This window comes from Ochotona princeps, chromosome 9 (assembly GCF_030435755.1).
Source record: "Ochotona princeps isolate mOchPri1 chromosome 9, mOchPri1.hap1, whole genome shotgun sequence".
Classification (NCBI taxonomy): Eukaryota; Metazoa; Chordata; class Mammalia; order Lagomorpha; family Ochotonidae; genus Ochotona; species Ochotona princeps.
The window spans coordinates 23,038,812-23,062,532 of record NC_080840.1 but is presented as its reverse complement, the minus strand read 5'-3'; the positions used below and the strand labels follow the sequence as shown (position 1 = coordinate 23,062,532).

At 38.0% G+C, this 23,721-nt stretch overlaps 1 protein-coding gene across 1 annotated transcript in view; it reads right to left on the bottom strand.

The window, feature by feature from the left end:
- CSMD3 (CUB and Sushi multiple domains 3) overlaps positions 1 to 23,721 on the bottom strand; it is an 878,998-nt gene that overhangs the window by 223,200 nt on the left and 632,077 nt on the right. The window contains exons 26-27 of the mRNA XM_058668892.1: positions 15,753 to 15,879; positions 14,012 to 14,214 (exon numbers count right to left, since the gene is read on the bottom strand). Of these exons, the coding sequence (XP_058524875.1) occupies positions 14,012 to 14,214; positions 15,753 to 15,879 (330 nt within the window). The remainder of the gene's footprint in view (positions 1 to 14,011; positions 14,215 to 15,752; positions 15,880 to 23,721) is intronic.

The following is a 23,721-nucleotide window of genomic DNA, read 5'->3' as shown; positions in this document are numbered from 1 at the left end:
AAAACAACCAATTAAAAAATTCATAGACCTGAAACTGTGAAACATGTAGAATAAAACAAGCAAAAAAAAAATCTTCATCCCATGGTTCTTGACAATGACGTCATCGATATGACAGTAAGATCATATGCAATTAAAGTAAAAACAAACAACCAAAACTAAAAAATACAACCTCAAATATTTTGCAAAGGACAAGAAAACAATTAAGAACTAAAATAACAGCCTATACATTGGAAGAAAATAAATATCTGATAAGCACTTAGCATCAAGAAATACCAAGAACTCCTACAATCAATAACAAGATAAACTGATTCAAAAATGCATAAGTACTGGAGCAAATGTTTCTTGAAGGAATGCCCACAATTGGTCAAGAAGAATGTGGGTGGATCATTAATATTACAAATCATCAAAGGTATGCAACGCCACATGAGATATTATTTTATAACTATCAGGAAGGCTTTCAATTAAAAAAAAGTGTAAGTACCAAAGGTAGAGAAATTCAACTTTTGAACATAGTCTTTGGAATGTAAAACAATACGGAGACAAAGGTAGAGCTACTGTATGATGGAGCAATGTCACTTCTGAATATTTATGCAAAATAATTAAAATCAGGACTTCATTAAGATACTAATATTCTCATATTCACTATACTGGTATTCACAATGCTCAAAAACATCTTGGAGTCCACATACCAAAGGAGAATTTGTAGTATGTGCATATAATGGGATATTTATTGTACTTAAACTTTTAGAAAACTTTCTTAAATGTGTTTCAATGTGAATCAAACCTGAGGACACTATTCTAAAGAAACAAGACAGTCACAGAAAGACACATACCGCATAACAGAAACTATGTGAGCTATCTATAACAATAAAATTCACAAAATTAGAGTGGAGTGGTTTTTGTGAAGGAGCCAAGGAAAATAAAACTGAAAGTTATTCATCAATAGGCAACATTTTTAGTTCAGCAAAATGTATAAGCTTTATTTTCAGCTTGCACTATACTTATAATCAAGAACAATGAATTCAATAGGAATTGTTTAGAAAACACACAGAATCAATTATTCTCATCACACTAAAATATAATTTAAAAAGAACATGCCTATGAAGAGCCATGATCAACATATAGGAAGGGCCTATAAAAAGTCTGTACAAATTATTATTATGAAATAATTACGTATGATTTTAAAATTATATAAATTAAAACAAGGTTATCTTTTAGTTCTATGAAGTCCCCTTATATTTAACATAACAGATGCTTTCAAATGATAATATATAGCTAACGCATTATCAAAATCATCACTGAATTATTCTGCATATTTTAGCACATAAATATCCCTTTTCAATAGCTTACAGAAGGTTAACGCATTATATAGAAAAATTAAGTCTCATTTATTTCCAATTTGTGATTGCACAAAAAATAAACCATTTTACTTTTCCCTCTAAAATGTTTATATCACTTCTCCAAGTGTGTGTGTGTCTGTTTAAGGTGTGTTTGTGGGTGTCTCATTACTGGAGAACCAGGTTCAAACCCCAGATCCAATCCCAATTTCAGCTTTAAAGTAATTCACACCCTAGGGAGCAGCAGTTGGTGCCTCCAACACTTGTGTTCCTACAAAACAGCAGGATACTTGAATTGTATCCCCTGCTCTGAGCTTCTTGGGAGTGAGACAGTGGATGAGAACACTCCCATTTTCATGTCCGGTTTCCCTGTCTCTTGCTATTTTTTTATATCTTCATATCTCACTGCTAAACAATTAAATTTAACACTGTAAAATATGTTCATGACAAGATCATCATTTGTGGGTCTTTCATGAAGTAACTTAGCACACTTATGCATATGCTTCAAGCATCTGTATTTTCCACTAATTTCCTGTCACTGGCATGATCTGACGGTATCACAGTATCTTTCAAACACAACAGGCTATGGCAGAACTGAATGTTAGAGGAAATGAAAAAGAAACAGCTGACAGGACAACGATATCAAATGCTTCTTACACCACAATATAGAATTAAAATGGTTTAGCGGTTCATTTCCGTGAATATTTTGTTTATCTGCAAAAGCCTGGCTGGTTTTCTTTGAGAGGAGTGTGGGAATTCTCTAACATCTGGAAAAGGTTGAGGGATACAAACTGGCTACCAGAATTTGTCAGCTTTTAAAGATTTTTTTAAAGATTTATTTATTCATTTATTTTTATTGGAAACTCAAATGTACAGAGGGGAAGAGAGACAGAGAGGAAGATCTTTCATCTGGTGATTCACTTCACAAGTGTGCATAACAGATGGAGCTGAGCCAAACCAAACCCAGGAGCCAGAACCTTCTTTCTGGTTTTCCATGTGGGTGCAGGTTCCCAAGGCTTTGGGCCAATCTCAACTGCTTTCCTAGGCCATAAACAGGAAGCTGGAAGGGAAGCTGGAAGGGAAGTGGGGCAGCTAGGATATGAACTGGCACCCATATGGGATCCTGGCATATGCAAGGCTAACAAGCAGGGCCCTTTATCATGTATTTTACAATTACTCTGAGGCCTGCAATGGTGTATTTAACGCTATCAAGTAAGGTTCAATACATAGCGGATGTAATAAGTGTGCTGTGGCTAATTTTAATTAAATTACTTTGTTGAAAACACAAGCCAAAGCCCTAACCAGCTGGGATACCAGGATAATCAGGAATCTCTTGAGTAAGCACAGACATACAAAGGGTTCTAGTAAAACACGTGCATAGTACCAAAGTAGTACAAATTTGACGAGAGTAATTTTGCCCAGAAGTCAACTGACAGTAGAAATGTGATCTGATCTGGACCTTGACCAATCATAAAAAATTTGAACGTTTTGACAGTGAGTTGACTCATCCACATGGAAGACAATTTACTAAATAATCAAGGTAAAAGAATACTTTCTTTTCCAAACAGCACAGCCAATTGTATATTTGAGAAAAACTGGAAAAAAAAATCAAAGAAAATTTTGGGGAAACAAGATGGCAGAACAGGGTAAAATAGAAGAATCATTAACCAGGGTGAAGCAGAGAGGCCATAATCTTGGGAGAGTAGGAGAGGACAGGCTGTTGACAGAGGGACATTGGGGTACCCGTGGACACAGGGAAGAAGCAGAGACAGTGGAATGCTGTTTCAGTGACCAGATACCCCAGTGGCTGTCAACAGTTGGTGATTCACTAATGGAATTCATGAGGAGTTCAAGAAGTAAACCCAGGCATAGTATTGCCTATCTTGTTGATTTTCTTGATTCAACCATTAGCAGAGTGGTAGAACCCAAGCAGGCAAGTATAGGAACAGGGTGGATTTCACAGCTCAGATCTACACCAGGGACACATCAGGCACAATTTTGTGTACTGAGGAAAAGGCTGTGGGGCCGGAGGACAACAGTGATCTGGGAATGCACTAAGAAAAAAGTTAGCTCATTTCTGGCTCAATGCATTGCACTATCCAAGAGGAAAAATAGTACCAACTTCTCATCCTACAGGTTCCACCCAGGTGCCTTCAGCTTTAACAATCAGCAGGTTCTGGCAAGACCTGCACCACCAACAAATCAGTGACTTAAGACAACTAGTCTCTTCCTAATCCTGTGCACTGCTCAAATCCAGAGAGGGAGAAAGGCTGTGCAGGGAATGGTGTGGCCACAGCATAGGATCATAGGGAGTAGAAAGTGGTGAGCCAGGAGCTAGGGCTATGGAGACCATGGTGGAAACCTAACACAAGAGCCAGGGACTGAAATTCACTGCGGGGAATGGCACAAGTGAATGCAAATGAAGAAGTGGGTATCGAACACAATCAGTAAAATTGACCTGTAGATCACTAGGTAATACAGCTTAGAAACTGGCCCTACAGAGAAGAATCTGCTGACCAGAATAGCAATGATTAATAGCAAAATAAGAGACAGAGACACAACAAATATTACTGATGCCCCCTCCCAAATTAACAAAAGCATTTATCAACCTCAGAGTTACCTGTGGATTACACTGCAGAAATAGTGGATAAACAATTTTTTAAAAATTGTTATAAAGCTTCTTAACAATAGAGAGAAGTTCAATGAATTTAAGGAATATGTCACACAGGAAATAATAATACCGATGTAAAATCAAGCTGAATTATTAGAAATGAAGGATAAAATGGAGTAAATTAAAAATACAGTAGAGTAAATGAAAAATTCAGTGGAGAGCTCCAATAATAGAATGCATGAGGCAGAAGAAAGAATCTCAGAATTGCAAGACATTTTCCTCAACAATGAGAAAACAATCAAAAAGCTTTAAGTAGAACTTAATCAAGCTAAGTATTAAAGAATTAAGGGACAATATTAAAAGCATAAATGTAGGGCCCGGCGTGATAGCCTAGTGGCTAAAGTTCTCGCCTTGCACACTCCAGGATACCATATGGGTGCTGGTTTGTGTCCCAGTCGTTGCGCTTCTCATGCAACCTCCTGCTTGTGGTGTGGGAAAGCAGTCAAGGATGGTCCAAAACCTTGGGACCCTGTACCCACCTGGAAAACCCAGAAAGAAGGTACCGGCTGCTAGCTTTTGATTGGCTCAGCTCTGACCTTTACCAAAGTTTGGGAAGTAAGTCATCAGATGGAAGATCTTCCTCTCTTTCCTCTTTCTGTATATTTGACTTTGCAATAAAAATAAATAAGTCTTTAAAAATGTATTCAACGGGGCCCGGCGGCGTGGCCTAGCAGCTAAAGTCCTCGCCTTGAACGCCCCGGGATCCCATGTGGGCGCCGGTTCTAATCCCGGCTGCTCCACTTCCCATCCAGCTCTCTGCTTGTGGCCTGGGAAAGCAGTTGAGGACGGCCCAATGCCTTGGGACCCTGCACCCGCGTGGGAGACCCGGAAGAGGTTCCAGGTTCCCGGCTTCAGATCGGCGCGCACCGGCCCGTTGCGGCTCACTTGGGGAGTGAATCATCGGATGGAAGATCTTGCTCTCTGTCTCTCCTCCTCTGTGTATATCTGGCTGTAATAAAATGAATAAATCTTAAAAAAATTTATTCAACGAAATAATAAAGTGAACCTTCCCTAATATGGAGAAATAATTGGTAAATAAAACACAGAAGGGGCGCAGAACTCCCAACAGGTTTGACCAAAAGGATCCTCGTCATGACACATGATAATCAAGCTTTCTTCAGTTGAACACAGGGAAAAATCTTTAAATTATCAATTAATATGTAGAGGAACCCAATCAAACTTATTGCTGAGCTCTCAGAGCAAACTCTCCAGGGCACAAGAGAATGCAGTGATCTATTCCAGATTCTAGAAAGGAAACATTGTCAGCCCAGAAAAAGCTTCCCTTTGTCTTTGAAAATGAAAGAAAATCCTTCCCCAGTGAAGAAAAGCTCAAAGAATTTGCCTCTTCCAGACCTGCCCTACAAATGACACTTAAAGATATTCTATTGACAGAGAAAAGGAATATCACCTGTCAAAACATAGCTAAATGTGGAGAATGTCCCAACAACAAATGAAAAAGACTAAATAAAAAATTACCCATTGCTAAAATGACAGGACCAAATGACTACCTAACTCTATAAACCCTGAATATTAATTGATTAAACTTATCAATCAAACATCAGAGATTAACAGGCTGGATTACAAAAAAAAATCTATCTATTGACTACAAGACATACATCTCACCAGCAAAGATGTGCAGAAACCAAAAATGAAAGGGTGGAAATGATATTCCAGGCTAATGGAAAGGAAAAGTGAGCTGGTGTGGCCATTCTAATATTAGACAACATAGACTTCAAAATGAAAAAAAACAACATCAAGAGACATGAAGAAGGACACCCTACAGAGGCATCAAATGATTCATCCAGCAAGAAGAGATCATCTTACTAGCTTTTTATGATGTTTTCTTTCGTCATCTCTAATTTTACTGGGTTTTTCTCCCGCGTTTTTCTTTGCAAGTCTGGCTAAAAGTATGTTTTGTTTATTTTTTTAAAATGTTTTTCCTTCCTATCAAAGTAGCTGAGGACAGCCCAATGTCTTGGGACCCTGCACCAATGTGGAAGACCCAGAAGAAGCTCTTGGCTTCGGATGAGCTCAGCTCTGGTCATTTTGGCCACCTGAGGAGTAAGTCAGCAAATGGAAAATCTTTCCTCTCCATCTCTCCTCTCTGTAAATTTGAGTTTCCAATAAAAAATAAATAAATCTCTGAAAAAAGTGACTCTTCCTTTCTGTAATTTGTAGTTTTTTTGTTTCAATTCCATTATTTTTACAGTGATTTTTATCATTTCTTGCTTCCTGTTCATTTTTTTTTTCCTTTTTCATAAGTCTTTGGAATGCATTATTATTTAATTAGGTAATTTCCTTGAGATATTTCATTTTTTGTAAGCACCTGATATTATAAATATGCCTTTCAATACTGTTTTTGCTACATCTCGTAAGTTTTGATATTTTTTTAATTTATTTTCATATCTTCAAAGTCTTTTTTTTAAAATTTCTTCAGTGACACATAAGTCATACAGTAGCGTCACTTTCTTTAAGAAGGTTTTTGATTTTCTCTTCATAGCTTAAGTGACACATTGGTCATTCAATAGCATGTTATTTAACTTCATGTTGTAAATTTTTTATTACCCTTTCTGTTGTTGATTTTGTTTTGTGGTTTTTCATTTATGGGAATGTATAGTAACTATGTAATAGAAACTATCATATCAAGTTGTAAAGATACAATGCAATATGCATCTCTAGTTCCAAATCAAAGATGTATTCCCAGTGAAACTATTAAATATATCTCAATAATAGGATGCTCGACTCTGCCATTGTCCATACCTAATTGTCAGGATACACTTATGTGATGATATAGGGTAAATCAGCGGAAATCCCAGAGCCTATGGAATAGCATTATAAAATAACAAAATGAATTAATTAATAAAAAATCTCACAGAAAAATGGAATAAATACTTAAGTTTATTTTTCTTCCATAAAGTTTTGAAATCAATGCATTTCATTTTTAAAAATACATATTTCCCATGAGTGAGTAAATGAATAACAACAGCCTAGACCAGCAGGCAGTTTTGGTTGTAAATTGTGGAGACTTGACATTAATTGCATAATTCTGAGTTTAGACTGCATGGCTATTAAATAATGCTAAACCAGGGAGTGATATGTGATTTGTATTTCACAAAGATCAATGTGGAGAAAAGTTTGGCTGGGGAGGGGGAGGGGAATGGATTGGCACCTCTGTTACAGCAGTGCAAAGAGAATGCGAACCAAGGCAGGGAAAACATGGCATTTATTTAAAATAGGGGACTTCAATCTCTAGTGACAGATTCATTTCCTTCAGAATTGTCAACAGTATAAGCTGTAGTTCTTCCTATTTTGTATTACCCAGCAGGGGCAGATGCTTAACAGAGAGGTCAAAGAGTGAAGAGGAGAGAAAGTGCTCTGTCAAAATCAACTATGCTGTGGACAAATGACAGCGTGATACCCAAAGATGTCCTCCCTGTGGAACTGAAGTGGAACCAGTCAAGCAGATTACACATTTAAGCAGAGGATACAGAGGCTGGCAGCTGAGCAGCAAGGACAGCTTGCAGGACAGCACGAGATGAGGATGTCAGACTTAAGTGGCTCTGATTAAGCCAAGTGCCTTGCAGACTACAACACTAGGAGACAAAGTGACAGACTTTACAAGGACTGGGAAGATCATGAAACAGAAGTCACGAGGGTGCTAATGGTGGCTTGATGAAGATTAGAGTGTTAATATGTGACCTACATTTCAGTTAAATTCACTTTTCATAAAGACCAGAAAAACAGAAATCTTCTCTTGCAATTTGTTGAAGACGCCTTTGCTACTATTACAATGTTTTTTTTAACTGATAGTTCTGACTTTCAATAAGTCAGAATTATTTAGTAAAAAAAAGGAATGGGAATTGAGATGTAAAAGGGGGACTCCTATGGAAATTTGATAATAAAATGACGATGAGGAAGGCTTTTGGCTTAGCACACGAACTCGCCTGACTCAATTCCTGGTTCTGCCTCTCAGCATCTTTCCCAGATCCCTACTGTTGCATGCCCTTGGGAAAACAGGTCACAGCTCATCACAAGGGAGCATGGATTTAATTCTTATCTCCTGATTTGTTTATTAACTGAGTCCTGGTTGTGTGGGAATAAAGAATTTCTGTCAGTGGTTAGACATCTATCTTTTAAATCTCTGTCTCTTTTTTCCTCTTTTTGTCTTTCAAATCAAATAAAAATACATAAATTTTTAAAATTAAATGATAAGACATTCCTATTTTCAAGGACTGTTCTGGTTTCTGCTTATATCTTAGCTTAATTCTTAATCCTCAGTAGCTTCCATTTTTCCTCCTAAGAAATTTCAATTTTTACGTATTATTAAATGATTACCATAAACAAGATAGTTCCATAAAGACATTTATGGAGATAAACACATTTATGAAATATCTGTGAGCCATATGCCACATAATTAAAATGCCACCAGAAAAATGAATAAACCAATTATTCTAATCTTTATTATGGACAGAAAAAAAAAGATTTTAACTAGTGCAAAACTTCATGGTCAGAAAAGTTTAACCAAGAATCTTGTCACTGACTTTGGAAGACTGACCAGAAGTGAATCATAAAATAACAGCTGAATCTGGGCCCGGCGGCGTGGCCTAGCGACTAAAGTCCTCGCCTTGAACGCCCCGGGATCCCATATGGGTGCCGGTTCTAATCCCGGCAGCTCCACTTCCCATCCAGCTCTCTGCTTGTGGCCTGGGAAAGCAGTCGAGGATGGCCCAGAGCGCTGGGACCCTGTACCCACGTGGGAGACCTGGAAGAGGTCCCTGGTTCCCGGCTTCAGATCGGGGCACACTGGCCATTGAGGCTCACTTGGAGAGTGAATCATCGGATGGAAGATCTTCCTCTCTGTCTCTCCTCCTCTCTGTATATCTGACTGTAATAAAATAAATAATAAATCTAAAAACAAATAACAGCTGAATCATAAAATAGCAGCTACAATATAGAAAGTGAAAGTTTGCACTGCAGAAAACAGGAGGGTGTGTGTGCATGTGTGTGTATGTCAATAAATTATTATATCCTTGAAAAAAGAAAAGGTGTATTGGGGAATTCATTTGAGATAAGTATTATTTTGTTAAATATTTCATTTTTATTTGAATGATAGAGTTACAGAGTGAGAGAGAGAGAGATCTTTCATCCCTCAATGTCCACAATGGCTGGAGTTGGGTGAGCTAAAGCCAGGAGCTTCCTCTGGGTCCCCTAAAGGTGCAGGGACCCAACTACCCAACTACTTGAGCCATTCTCCACTGCTTCCCTAGGCCATAAGCAGGGAGCTGGATCAGAAGTAGAGCAGGCAGGACACAAACAGCACCCATTTAGATGTTGGTGCCACTGGCAGATGTTTAGCCTACTACGCTATGGCACAGGCTCCAAGAGATAAATATTACTATTATATGCCCTTAATGTACTCTCCTAGAATGAATGAATGAAAATGATGATATATGCTCATCTGATGGAGGCCATGCAGTAGGTGTGTATAACACGAAGGTGTGAAGAGAACAGCTCCCTGACTGGCAGGGCCTGGGGAGCTACCAGCTGCTTAGCAGGGCTAAGTGGATTCATCTCTGACCACCTTGACGCAGTTTTCACTCCCCCTCGCATGGGCTCTCAACCACCCCACTAGGAATTTTGTAATCTATTGAGGCATTGTCTGCCCCTGTGAGATGGCTTTTACAACCAACATGAGCTTAAGAGTTAATGTTACTGAGGACGTCCTGGTGAGTGGGCCTTTAACTACACACAGGAGTATAATTAAGTCTGTGCTGTTTACCCATTGCCATAAAATCTGGCCCAGATATTTATCATGCTTTCTAGGAAATGGCTTGATAAGAGGAACCCTAAAAGTTATCCTGTTACTGTGACCCTAAAGGTCATTCTGCTATGACAAAGAATATAGTTACTGTGACCTAAAAGGCCATACTGCTATGACGAAGAATATAGCTACTGTAACCCTGAAGCCTATCCTGCTAAGGCAAAAAATATAGTTACTGTGGTCTTAAAGGTTAGCCTGTCCTTGCAATTCTTTAGAATATAGAAAATGTAGCTGTTTTAGTTGTTTTCATAAATTTTTAGCTAGAGGGAATACAGGGTGATTTCACTAACATCATAAAGAGATATTTTTGATTATTGTTTGATCACTTAGGAAGTTGTAGAGCCTGCAGTTGTAGAGGAATGTAATGTTTATGACTTTTTGTCTTAGATCTTCATGTTTTTTCTCTCTTGATGTATTTCTCCCATTTAGTGATGGATAAGTTGAATAAGAATTGTATTAGGAGTGTATTACTGCATAAGATGTGTTGTCTACTAAGAAACTCTTGGTTGCAACGTTGGAATGGATAATGCCTTGTTTAATACTGAAACAATTTGTAGAATTGTCTTTGGAAAGACTCACTCATCCATTGTAGAGTTGAAACTTAAATAGAGTAACTTAGCTCATTGCTAACTGCAATTCTTTCCGCTGTTATTTCCCTTGCTTTAACAAACTGTGTGAGCTTACAGACCTAATGGCCAACTAATGTCAATAACCCCGATCCCCATAGACCAAGGCCCCAGACCTTTTAACTCATACAAGATAGGGGTCTGGTTGACACAGGCGGCGCCTAGGTTATAGTCCAGACCTGAGGAGAGCAGATGAAGAATGACAAGCCAAGATAAGCAAGGAATATGGAATCCTTCCTCAATCATTTCTCAAGAAGTTGTAAATTATGCCCCCCTGAAGCTATGTCAATATGCCCCTAAGAAAAAACTTTGTACTGCTTTTGTATAAATAAAGCGGACAGCTTTCTCGCTTTGTCCACTACGATCAAGGAATCTGGTGGTCCGTCTCCTTTCTTTCTCTCTTCACGCCTCATCCACGCACCCTTCCCGAGCTCCGAACCTCGGCTGGAGCTGGACTCCGGCACTCATCCAAGGAAAAGGAATTTATACATACATTATCTAGAAAGCTGAACTGCAATCAAATGTTACTCACTTTAGTAATATGGGACTGTAGTACATTTATGTTCTTTCAAATATTGCTTGTTTACTTTGAAAATTAGATAGCTTTATTTAAAAATAACTTCATATAAAGCATCCCACATTGGCACTGGTTTGATTCCTGGTTGCTTCACTTGCAATTCAACTCCTTGTTAATGTGCCTGGGAAAACAGCAGCACCAAGAAGAAACTCCTGGCTCCTGGCTTTGGACCAGCACACTTCTGCCCCCGTTTGCAGAGTAAGCCAGGGGATGGAAGATTGATCTTTTTCTCTCTCTGTAACTCCACCTTTCAAATAAATGAATTACTCTTTCAAAAAATGAAATTGAATTAAAAAATAAAATTGGCCTTTTGTCTTGCAGAGCAAAATGGGAAAAATGTCTAGGTCTCAAGGTAACAATTCTCCCTTTCAAATGGGCAGCATGCGCTCCACCCTTCACTTTTTCCTCCTCATTCCTTCTCATATATCTATATCTGCATCTATCTATTATATCTATATCTATCTACATCTGTATCTATATCTGCATCTATATCTATTATGTCTATATCTATATCTATATCTTTATCTCTCACCTGCCTTTTGAGACTGGGATCTTCGATTTTGTGCTTGATAGCACAGTCAGGAAGCCAAACTAATTACTATGCAGAATTTCATTGCCACTATTAATAACAGAAAGCTATTTCCTCCTGAATATTAATTCATCTCATTAGAATAATGACAGCATAGAAACAGTTGCTAAGAATACTATGCACAAATCATGATATAATCTCCCTTCAGTTACATGTGAATTTGAATCACAGATCCAACCACCTGCTAGTAGTACCATCTTGAGTAAATTAACTGACTTTGTGAACTGAAACTCTATGGAATTATATGGGAAACAAGGATACATACCATACCTCATATAACTTAGATTAATAGGGTCAAAAACATAAAGCAGTTAGCGTAGCTATTAGCACTAAGATCTCATTCCTGAAAAGATTATTTTTCAATTTGAAATTAAAATATTCATAAGCTGAGGAAATATATGTTTTACATATATACACAAATAAATCTAACCAAGAGGCTTATTTTCATTTATTGGTGCTAACCATAAAATATTCTCCCCTACTAAAATTTATTTCAATAAATACACAGGATAGTACAAATTTCTATTTTATCTTAAATGATATTGTGAGGAAAATATATTAAAACTCTATTATGAATTAAGTTGTTTTTATAATTCATACTACATTCTGCAAATATAAATAAAAATGAATAGTCTATTTCAGACAAATTTACAGTAAAAATCCACAAAAATGCATGTAAGGCAACCTGTATGAATGTGAAATATGTTGCATTCACAAACAGTAATGGTTCACATTTTTTATTGTAAACATATCTAGTCACAATAACCATATTTAACCAAAGCAACGCAATACTAATTTAAGGCAAATGAAATAATTATTGCCAAACTAACAAATTCTTCAGAAAAAAAGACAAAACAGTAGAAACAAAATATAAAAATATGAAAAACGATTTAATTGGTAGATGTTTTATAATTAAAATTTACTTAGATTTTCTAATTTAATGACAATCTTATTTTTTTCCTTTGTTTCAAAAGATATGTTTAAAGTGTAAATTCAGGGACACTGACTTTACCGTTTGCACTTCTATCTCACCTGGACTTAATGTACATACCTGAAAACAACTCATTTTCTATATCCCACTACTGACACCACAAAAACATCCTAATTTTTGTCAGTGATGTTGAACAACATGTTTTAAGAAGAAAACCTCCGTTAAGCCATTTGTTTATGCATTGAATGACCATATATCTAAAATGATACCAGCTTGCTGCCAAAGATTTCACAGGCCCATATTCCTACTATTTTACTATTGATAAAGCATTTCAGCTTTACATTCATTCACCTAAAAATAATGATTTGCTAGACTCCTACTACACAGTCAATGCCAAACATTATGTACATAATGGTTTATAACAACTGCCTTTTTTTTAAAAGATGAGTATTATTATTCTTTTATCAGAAAACTTGGCCTCAGGTAATGAGGTAAAATATGCCTAACATTGGCAATTTGTAAGGAAGCAGGACTTGAATTCAAGCACACCAGAATGATGGTCTTCATGCTACATGATCTAGGAGGATTGATAGATTTCTGTCAATATGATGTTATGAAGATGCACTAAGTAATTTTTTTTCAATGAGAAATGAAAGCATTTACATTTTCTCCAGCCACTAAACCAAAATTCCCTTTACAGAACAATGCACAGCTAATCACTTGCAGTGCCATGAAAAAAAAACAAAAACAAACAAACAAAAAAAACACCAAACGGAAGCAAAAACAAGCCAAGAGCATTGGCATTTTTTCAAATGAATAGTATTTCATTGCTAGAAGAAAGGTTTAAACAACACAGTTCAAAATATTTTGTCAAAGATGTCTGTGGGTATATATCTGTGATCTTCACTAGAACATACAAATTAATAAAATACACAGGATTTTTAATGAGCAAGTCTTTGCATAACTACAAAACTCAACATTTAAAAAGACATTAAAGACATATATCATACATAGCCAAATGTTTCAAAAGCCAAAATTCCATATCAGATCTCATCTGCAGTCAAGATCTAGGTACAATAAAAATATTGAATAAAATTTCTTTTAAGCTATTTGTAAGTTTTGATGGATCATATTCTGAAAATAATCAATGCACACTGGTTCCAAACATTTTGGATAAGCAATACTCAACCAGAATAAATATTCAAGGGGTAACACTTTATCATCAAGTTTTCTTAAATATTATTTTTAAGGAAAATTTTTATAATCAATGGAGAAAAGGTGCAGGAATTGATACTCATCTTTAATTACATTGCTCCCCAATTGTATTTATCTTGAATTCAGAGCAATAAATCCCAAAATAAAAATATTTAAGTCACTTAAATTTTAAGATAAACTTTTGAATAGTAATCAGAACTATTTAAAGACCATTTAAAAGAAATAAATAATGCTATTGACTTACTTGAAAACTGAATTGCAAATCCAGATTTGCTGATATAAAAGTCCGTGTCAAACTGTATTGTTACGACATTGAGGGTGCTATGGATTCCCTCAGGAATAAGAGATCCACTGATTTCCTTTAAAAGCATCTCATTTTCTGGCGGACCATCCCAAACACGCAATATATCATGTGATGCTTCCGTATCAAAAGCAAGAAATTGGAGGCTGCAGAAAAAACACATATCTGTTTAACTTTCCAAATGAGGATTTGATTTTAAATAAATAAAATAGGAAATATTCATGGATGTTTTTAATAAATGTTTCTGGCTATTTTAACATAAAATGTATTAGCCTTACACAATAAAACTCAATGAATTTTTCAGTATAGTTTACTTCTTTAGAATATGAATAAATACATAAATGCACCATCATTACAAGTACATTTTAAAGTGTACATGAATTTTAACTGTGGCTGTTCTAGATGATATTCATAGAGGATATTTTATGAGCCATGCAGTGTACAAAATACATTACATGTATTTTCTTTGATTGTTATAATCACCTACTGAATCAGTAATAATTTTATCTCAATTTTACCAATGCTACAAATGGGCTTAGATACATTCGATAACACAAGATAAAAAGTTATTTGACTGGACCATTTACATTTCTACCACTCTTTCCTGTTAAATCTGTCCTATTTTATTGTTAATCCATATAAAATCAACATCTAATTAGCATCTAATTATAAATCCAAATTTATCAATATTCTATTATACCACCTTTATATTTGATGCATGAATTGTCAGAATTTTAAATGTGGGTGCAATTTAATATCAAAAATTGTAGCTTAATTTTTTCAACAATTGCAGAATTCTGTTGGGCATAATACTTTCAGTATTAGTAACTGCAGCATTGAAATAAAATCACGCATAATAGATACTAAAGCCAATCTAACTTGGGACAAATCCAGCATCACCTGTTTCGAGTTTTGAACTTTGCATTGCAAACGCAGGGCAATTCATGAGAGTGCACTACCTACAAGTCAGGCTGAAATTCCATTTTTATAAAACATAAATTCTCAAATTTAAACTCATTATTTGGGATGATAACATACAAATAGGCCATATGTCAGGGACTATTTCTTTATTTAGTAATTCATTTTCAGTTGAGTTCCTAGAAGCAATACTGAAACCAAGAGTGTATAATAGCATGGAAGCCTCACTGGTGTTGATATAGGAGGAAACTATTCTCTGCTCATCTAAGAGGCAACAACATAAACAACTGTGAGTGACATGGCTACACTCAGCAGGAAAGCAACTACTGTTGCTTCAGAAGCTATGAAGGCTCACGGAGAAAGGAAATGGGGTTGACTCTCCTAGTCTTTTTCTTCCAAATATTGAGAATAAACTTATGATTAGTGACCTCCACATAATAGGTATAACTTTATATCTATTAAATTATGGATTCAAGATATTTGCTCATTAAGAAGTGAGGGAGTGCAGTCCACTACAACAGGCAGAAAAAAATTCCATTCTCTTGCGTTACACTTACAGCAAGTTTCCTTTACGTTATGTGAGTTATGTGAGTTACTACCGCAGTCCATAAAACAACGGCATGCGAATGAATATTAGTTCAAATGTTTTAAACCTTTTCAAGGTTAATATTATCATAAAATCTTGATACTGATTATCGTTATACAGAGAAAGTGAGCAGGAAATTCAGATTCAACAATAATTTCAAGAGAATTAAATCCATTTTACCTGACAATATTTCCTGGATCTACTTCAATCATCCACATACAACGTAGATTATTGTCATATGGAAAAGGATAACCAGGGGATAAGATTCTTCCCGACGATTCTCCTTTAAAACGACCTCCACATTCAGCTAATAGAAACAACAAAGTTGAATTCACCTTTTCAAACAACTTTTCAAATCAAATGAAACATTTATCAATAAGGCATGTTTCGCACATTATGAAAAATAAAGTTTAACTTCTCTTACTCTAGAAAATACATTTGTAAAAGTTTTCTAAGATTAAAGTATGACTTCATGCAAGAATATATTTGTACAATAAAATAATATATTCTCAAGTTAAATAACATAAAAAACAATAAAACAAATCTAATTAGGCAATAAAAAGGACACATTATGTCTCCGAGTTAGGCTTCCAAACATTTTAAGATGTGTTGTTAAATAATGATAAGTTTAAAAGGGAACCAGATGGCAACAAGCTCACTGCTAGTGAATTGCCGACTGAATAATTCATCATCTTGCTTCCCCACCTCTGAGAAAAACTAATCTTTGCTGCAGTCCCTCAGGCCTTCTAAATTTCATTGTCCTTTTATTCTCCTTTAAATCACTTTAAGCTCTTTTCCTTTAACCTCTGAAAAGTCAAACTGACATTTTTATTACAAATTTTTACTTTGGTTGAAACTATTTCAGCTTTGATTTAATGTAGTCTCTAATTTTTATAAAAAGTATCAAATTAAAAACGGTAGATAGGCAATACAACTAAAACTTTATTATTTGGAGAGTCCTCCACTTTTTTCAAAGATTTTTTTTTTTTTTTTTTTTTTTATTAGCAAGTCAGAAATACAGACAGGAAGTGAGACAGAGAGCAAGATCTTTGGTCCAATGATTCATTCCCCAAGCAGCAACAATGGCCAGAGCTGTGCTGAGCCAAAGGCAGGAGCCTGGCGCCCCCACCAGGTCTCCCACGCGGGTGCAGGGTCCCAAGGATTTGGGCCGTCCTTGACTGCTTTCCCAGGCCACAAGCAGGGAGATGAATGGGAAGAGGAGCTGCCGGGATTAGAACCTGCACTCATATGGGATCCGGGGGTGTGCAAAGTGACAACTTCAGCCACCAGGCTACTGCACCAGGCCCAAGATTGTCCATATTTTATAACTAAAGGAATGTCTAGAATGACTTTATTTTGGAAAGCAATCTAGACATGATTCCTTATACTAGAAAAAGAGGCATTCAATATTTTAGCTTGTGTGTTACTTTACATCTCCAAAAATTAGAAATGAGAACACTGTGTAATGCATTATACATACAAAAATTCCCCAAATTATTCTCTTGCTTAAAAAAAAGTCCTTAAATATTGGAAGATAGACATGTATTTTATTCTCTGAAAAGTTTCTACAATGCTTAGTTTTGACGATTAAATTAACTTTCTCTCTGTATTACTGTTATAACAAAAAAGATCAAAGGTCAAAAACAGTTTTTGCGAAGAGGAGAAAAAATGGCCGACTTGAGAGGACAGGCATAGAAAGGGAAGCGCTGAAAGTGAGACAGGGTGCGGCTGGAGAGAGATCTGCGGACCAAAGAACCACAGGAAGGAGTGCCAGAAGCTCCCTGGATATCAAGCATCCAAGAAGAAACACATAACTCGGAAGAAATCCAGAGAAGGAACGCAGGAAACACAAAGACCCGGTTAAAACGTGGTAAGTCATCCCGGGAAAGGGGCGCATCAGCTGGAAGCCCAGAGGACCCAGGGCGGCTGGAGACAGCGGGACAGGTTGCCTTTTGTGAAGGCCCCTACCAGCAGCAGCGACTGCTCCCCTCCTGGCGGAACTTCCAGCAACCAAAGCTGTGAGACTGCTTGGCGCTCTAAGCAACACGGGCCCCTAGAGGCACCTGGCTTAGCAGCTTTGTTGCAGAGTGGGCACCGGTGACTCCAGGACGCACAGGAACCCAGAGAGGTGGAGTGCGCCAGGGGCGAAAAAGAAAAAATTTTCGGGCTTTTCGCTCCCTGAGAGACCCATACTGAGACTGACCCTGCTCAGTGCCCCCTCTCCCCCGGAATTCTCGCAGTTTGAAGCTGTGCGAGAACTGAACACTCCAACTTGTGTGGGAGCCGGGGTGTAGGGCTCCTACGGGGCGCCCCGAGTGGTGCAGCGCAGGATATTTGCACAGCTTGGCTTTCTCTACCGTCTCAGGGGCGTTGCCCCACTGAGGACTTCCTCCTCCTTGTGGGCCTCTGTTGCTCGAGCCTTGGGATCCCCGGCCCGGGCTGTGTTGGAGAATTCCGCAGGCCTCAGCACCAGTCTGCTCTCCGGAATTCCCGCTCGGGAGTGCTGCTCCGGAATTCCCTCTCAGGTGCTGCTCTGCTGAGAGGGGCGGTGCCGCCTCCAGCTACCACCAGCAGACTCTTCTGGGCCGGGCTCCAGCTGGAAGAACCAGTCTTGACTATTCCGCTGAGCCGGCTCTGGTTTGGCCTCTCCTGCTGGGCCCAGCAGGGGATTCTGCCTGAGAGAGGCTACTTTCTCAATTGCACTCTCTCAACTGTGGAAGCAGAGTCCTGGGGGGCTCAGGGCTGTGGGGAGCAAGTGGCCGCGCCCCTTCCGGCTTGCTCTTCTGCCCAGGTCATGGGGTTGTGCCCAGTGTTGCCCGGCCTCTGGAGCTCAGGCTACGCCCAGCGGTAAGAGCCAGTGGATGCTCTAGCAGCCGTTCCTCTGTTCAGAGCTGGTGTGGGGACTTCTGAGCCCCCAGTCCATGGCCCTGCTGCAGTTCCCTCTGCACTCTCTTGGAGCTACTGAGGAGTGGGGAGGCACTTCAGGGGACTGAGGGCAATGGCTGTGGACAAAAAGTCAGACGCTAAAATCCCAAAACAACAGGTGGCAAAACACAATGAGGAGAAGTATCAGAAAAAGCAATGACCCAGAAGAAAGATCAAGCACTCCCTCCCAATACAACCAAAAACTAATCTCAATATCTGAGATGCAAGATGAAGATATAGAGGAAATACCAAATAAGGAATTTAAGAAACTAGTGATGAAATTCATCAGAGACAGTGAGAAGCGTTGGGAAGAGTTCAAGGTATTTAAAAACCATGTCACTGCAGAAATAAACCAAGTCAAAAAGGGAATCCTCGATATAGAGCACAAAATTGAAAGCCTAACCAACAGAATGAACACAGCAGAGGACAGAATATCAGAATTGGAAGACAATCAGAATGAAAGGCAGCAGCTCATCAAGCAGTTGGAGACAAATCTAGAGAAAGCCAATAGGTCCATACAGGAAATGAAAGACAACCTCAAAAAATCAAATATTAGAATAATAGGCCTTCCCGAAGGAGTGGAAAAGGAGATAGGCTTGCAACGGGTGCTCAATGAGATAATACAGGAGAACTTCCAGAACACTGGAAATATAAATCCAGCACAAATCCAGGAAGGACAAAGGACCCCCAGTAGATATGATCCAAACAGATCGTCACCCAGACATGTGGTCCTCAAGCTACCCTCAAGTGAACATAAGGAAACTATTCTAAGACAAGTAAGAAAAAAGGATAAGATTACTTTCAGGGGAAGGAAAATCAGAATCACAGCCGGCCTATCAGAAGAAACGCTCCAAGCAAGGAGAGAATGGGGTAAAACCTATCAAATCCTGAAACAAAACAACTGCCAACCAAGAATAATGTACCCAGCAAAGCTCTCATTTGTATTTGAGAATGAAATCAAATACTTCAACAGTAAAGAGAAACTCGAAGAATACATCAACACGAAACCAGCTCTGGAAAATCTCCTCAGGAAGGTACTAAACCCAGAAAGAAAAACTACAAACCAAAATCAAAGATGGCAAATGGGAAGACCTCCCCACTAAAATCCATACAAGAAAAGTCAATCAATCAGAAACTCTAATAGTCGCAAATACACACTTGCACACTTACACACACTCATGGCAGCCCAAAATCAATTTCTCTCAATATTATCTCTAAATACAAATGGCCTAAACTCACCAATCAAAAGGCATAGATTAACGGAATGGATCATCAAACAGCACCCAACAATCTGTTGCCTACAAGAGACACATCTAACCAGAAAAGCCTGTAAGAAATTTAAAGTGAAGGGATGGAAAAAGACATTTCATGCCAATGGACGAGAAAAGAAGGCTGGAGTAGCTGTTCTAATCTCAGATGACCTAGACTTCAAGCTGACAGACATCAAAAAGCTCAGAGAAGGACATTATATAATGGTGAAGGGTCTGATCCATCAGGAAGTAATTACAATCTTAAACATATATGCACCTAATTCCAATGCACCTAGCTACGTGAAGCAATTACTTACAGACTTAAGGGGAGACATAGATACACACACAATAATAGTGGGCGATCTTAACACTCCGCTAACAACTATAGACAGATCAACAAAACAAAAACTCAACAAAAAAACAACAGAGCTCATACAAACATTAGAACAATTGGACTTAGTAGACATCTATAGAACTTTTTATCCTAAGACCACAGATTATACATTTTTTTCAGCAGTGCATGGCACCTTCTCCAGGATCAACCACATGATAGGACACAAAGCAAATCTAAATAACTTCAAAAAGATAGGGATCATACCATGTACCCTCTCAGACCACCACGGAATGAAACTGGAAATCAGCAATTCAAAAAGCCCAAGGAAATACAGAAACTCTTGGAGGTTGAACAATATGCTATTGAATGAACAATGGGTCAGGGAAGAAATTAAAGATGAGATCAAAAAATTTATGGAAACCAATGAAAACCCTGACACAACATTCCAAAACTTGTGGGACACTGCCAAAGCAGTGCTATGGGGTAAATTCATCGCAATTGGAGCTCATGTCAAGGCCCAAGAGAGTCGCCAAATACAGGAACTAAGCACACACCTCCAGGAATTGGAAAAGCAGCAGCAGATGAGCCCCACACACAACAGGAAACAAGAAATCATCAAAACAAGGGAGGAAATTAACCAGATAAAAATAAAAAAACCATACACAAAATCAATGAATCAAAAAGCTGTGTTTTTGAAAAGATAAACAAAATAGACACCCCGCTGGCCTGACTGACAAAGAAAAAACAAGAGAAAGCAAGAATTAACAGCATCAAAGATGAAAAAGGCAACATAACAACAGACATTACAACCATTAAGAACATAATTAGAAATTACTACAAAGCACTGTACTCCAACAAATCAGAAGACCACCAAGAAATGGAAAAGTTCTTAGACTCACACAACCTGCCAAAACTTAGCCCAGAGGCAACAAACGACCTGAACAAACCCATAACTGAAGCAGAGATTGAATCAGTGATTAAAGACCTCCCAACAAAGAAAAGCCCAGGCCCAGATGGCTTCACTACAGAATTCTACAAAACATTCAGAACAGAACTAACCCCAATCCTCTACAAACTCTTCAAAACAACAGAAAAGGAAGCAACCCTTCCAAACTCATTCTATGAAGCCAACATTACCTTAATCCCAAAACCAGACAGAGATCCTACAGAGAAAGAAAACTACAGACCTATCTCTCTGATGAACATTGATGCTAAGATACTCAACAAAATCCTAGCCAATAGAATTCAAAAAATCATCTGACAGCTCATTCATCCAGAACAAGTAGGATTCATCCCTGGAATGCAGGGGTGGTTCAACATTCGGAAATCCATAAATGTGATACACCACATCCAAAAACTGAAAAACAAGAATCACATGATAGTATCAATAGACGCAGAAAAAGCTTTCGACAAAATCCAGCACAACTTCCTGCTAAAGACCCTAACCAAGGTAGGCATAGATGGAAAAATTCACAATATAATCAAAGCAATATATGAAAAACCCAACGCCAGCATCATACGGAATGGAGAAAAACTAGAACCCTTCCCACTGAAATCTGGAACAAGACAGGGATGTCCGCTTTCTCCACTGCTATTCAACATAGTTCTAGAGGTACTCGCAGAGGCCATAAGACAAGAAAAAGAAATCAAAGGAATCCAAATGGGAAATAAAGAAGTCAAGCTCTCACTATATGCAGATGACATGATTCTTTATATGGAAGAGCCAAAAGGCTCAACACAGAGACTACTAGAACTTATACGAGAGTTCGGTGGAGTGGCAGGGTACAAAATTAATGAACAAAAATCAACAGCCATAGTGTATGCTAATAGCCCCAAGTTGGAAAAAGATCTAACCAGCAAGATACCATTCAAAATAACAGGGAAAAGCATGAAGTATCTGGGAATAAACCTAACCAAAAATGTAGGAGACCTATTTGAGGAAAACTACAAAATACTGAAAAAAGAAATTGAACAAGATCTAGAAAGATGGAGTAACATCCCATGCTCCTGGATAGGTAAAATCAATATCATTAAAATGTCTGTATTACCAAAAGCAATATATACATTCAACGCAATTCCAATCAACTTGCCAAAAACATTCTTCATGGAACTGAAAGCAATGATCCAAAGGTTCATCTGGAAACACAAAAAACCACGAATAGCTAGAACCATCCTGAAGAACAGGAAGTTAGCAGGGGGAATCACAGTCCCGGACCTCTGGACATACTATAGGGCAGTGGTTATCAAAACAGCCTGGTACTGGCACAAAGATAGAGAGGAAGATCAATGCAGCAGAATAGAAACACCAGAAGAGAACCCACACAGATACAGTCAAATAATCTTTGATAAAAGGACAAACGATAATCCAGGCAAATGGGAAGGTCTGTTCAATAAATGCTGTTGGGACAACTGGTTGATAGCCTGTAGAAACAAAAAGATAGACCCACATCTCTCACCATATACTAAGATCAAATCTAAATGGATAAAAGATCTAAACCTGCATCCAGAAACCTTCAAACTTTTGGAGGAAAATGTTGGAAACACACTGCAACACTTAGGGGTAGGCCCTCACTTCCTAAAAAAGACTCCAAAAGCAGTAAAATTGAGACCAAAATAAACAAATGGGACCTCATCAAACTAAGAAGCTTCTGCACAGCAAAGGAAACAATCAACAAAGTAAAAAAGCAACCCACAGAATGGGAGAAGATCTTCGTGCACGACATAGGTGATAGAGGACGAATCTCCAGAGTATACAAAGAATTACAAAACAACCAAAACACCAAAATAAACAAGCCACTCAAGAAATGGGCACGGGAAATGGGCAGACATTTCACAAAGGAACAATCCCAAATGGCAAATAAACATATGAAAAAATGCTCAAGCTCCCTGGCAATAAGGGAAATTCAAATTAAAACATCAATGAGATACCACCTAACGCCAGTAAGGGTGGCCCACATGAAAAACACCAACAACACTTGCTGGCGAGGTTGCGGGGGAAAAAGGAACCCTACTCCACTGCTGGTGGGGCTGCAGGTTGGTACAGCCTCTATGGCAATCAGTATGGAGAATATTCAAACAACTCAAAATCGACATACCATATGACCCAGCTATAGCACTCCTAGGAATATATCCAGAACACTTGTTTTATGAGAAACCAACATGCACTCCTATGTTCATAGCAGCACAATTAGTAATTGCAAAAACATGGAAACAGCCAAAATGCCCATCAGCAGAGGATTGGATAAGAAAGCTATGGTTCATCTACTCCATGGAATACTACTCAGCTATTTAAAAAAACAAAATGCAGTTCTTTGTGGCCAAATGGGCCAAACTGGAAACCATAATGCTAAGGGAAATGAACCAATCCCAAAAGGTTAGATACCACATGTTTGCCTTAATTTAATATGATATGATGTTAAGCATATCATGTTATGTTATAGATATTATGTCATTTGCAGTATATAAACTAAAATTGAACTGTGAATGGGAGGTCACAGAAAGTGGTTAAGAAATCACATTTATTTTTAACATGTTGACTGCTCAACATCATATCAATTCAATCCATAATGATGTTAATTGTTGCAGATGGTATATTAGTGCTTTTATTTGACCGGGAAGATACTCTGCTGACTCTGCCCTC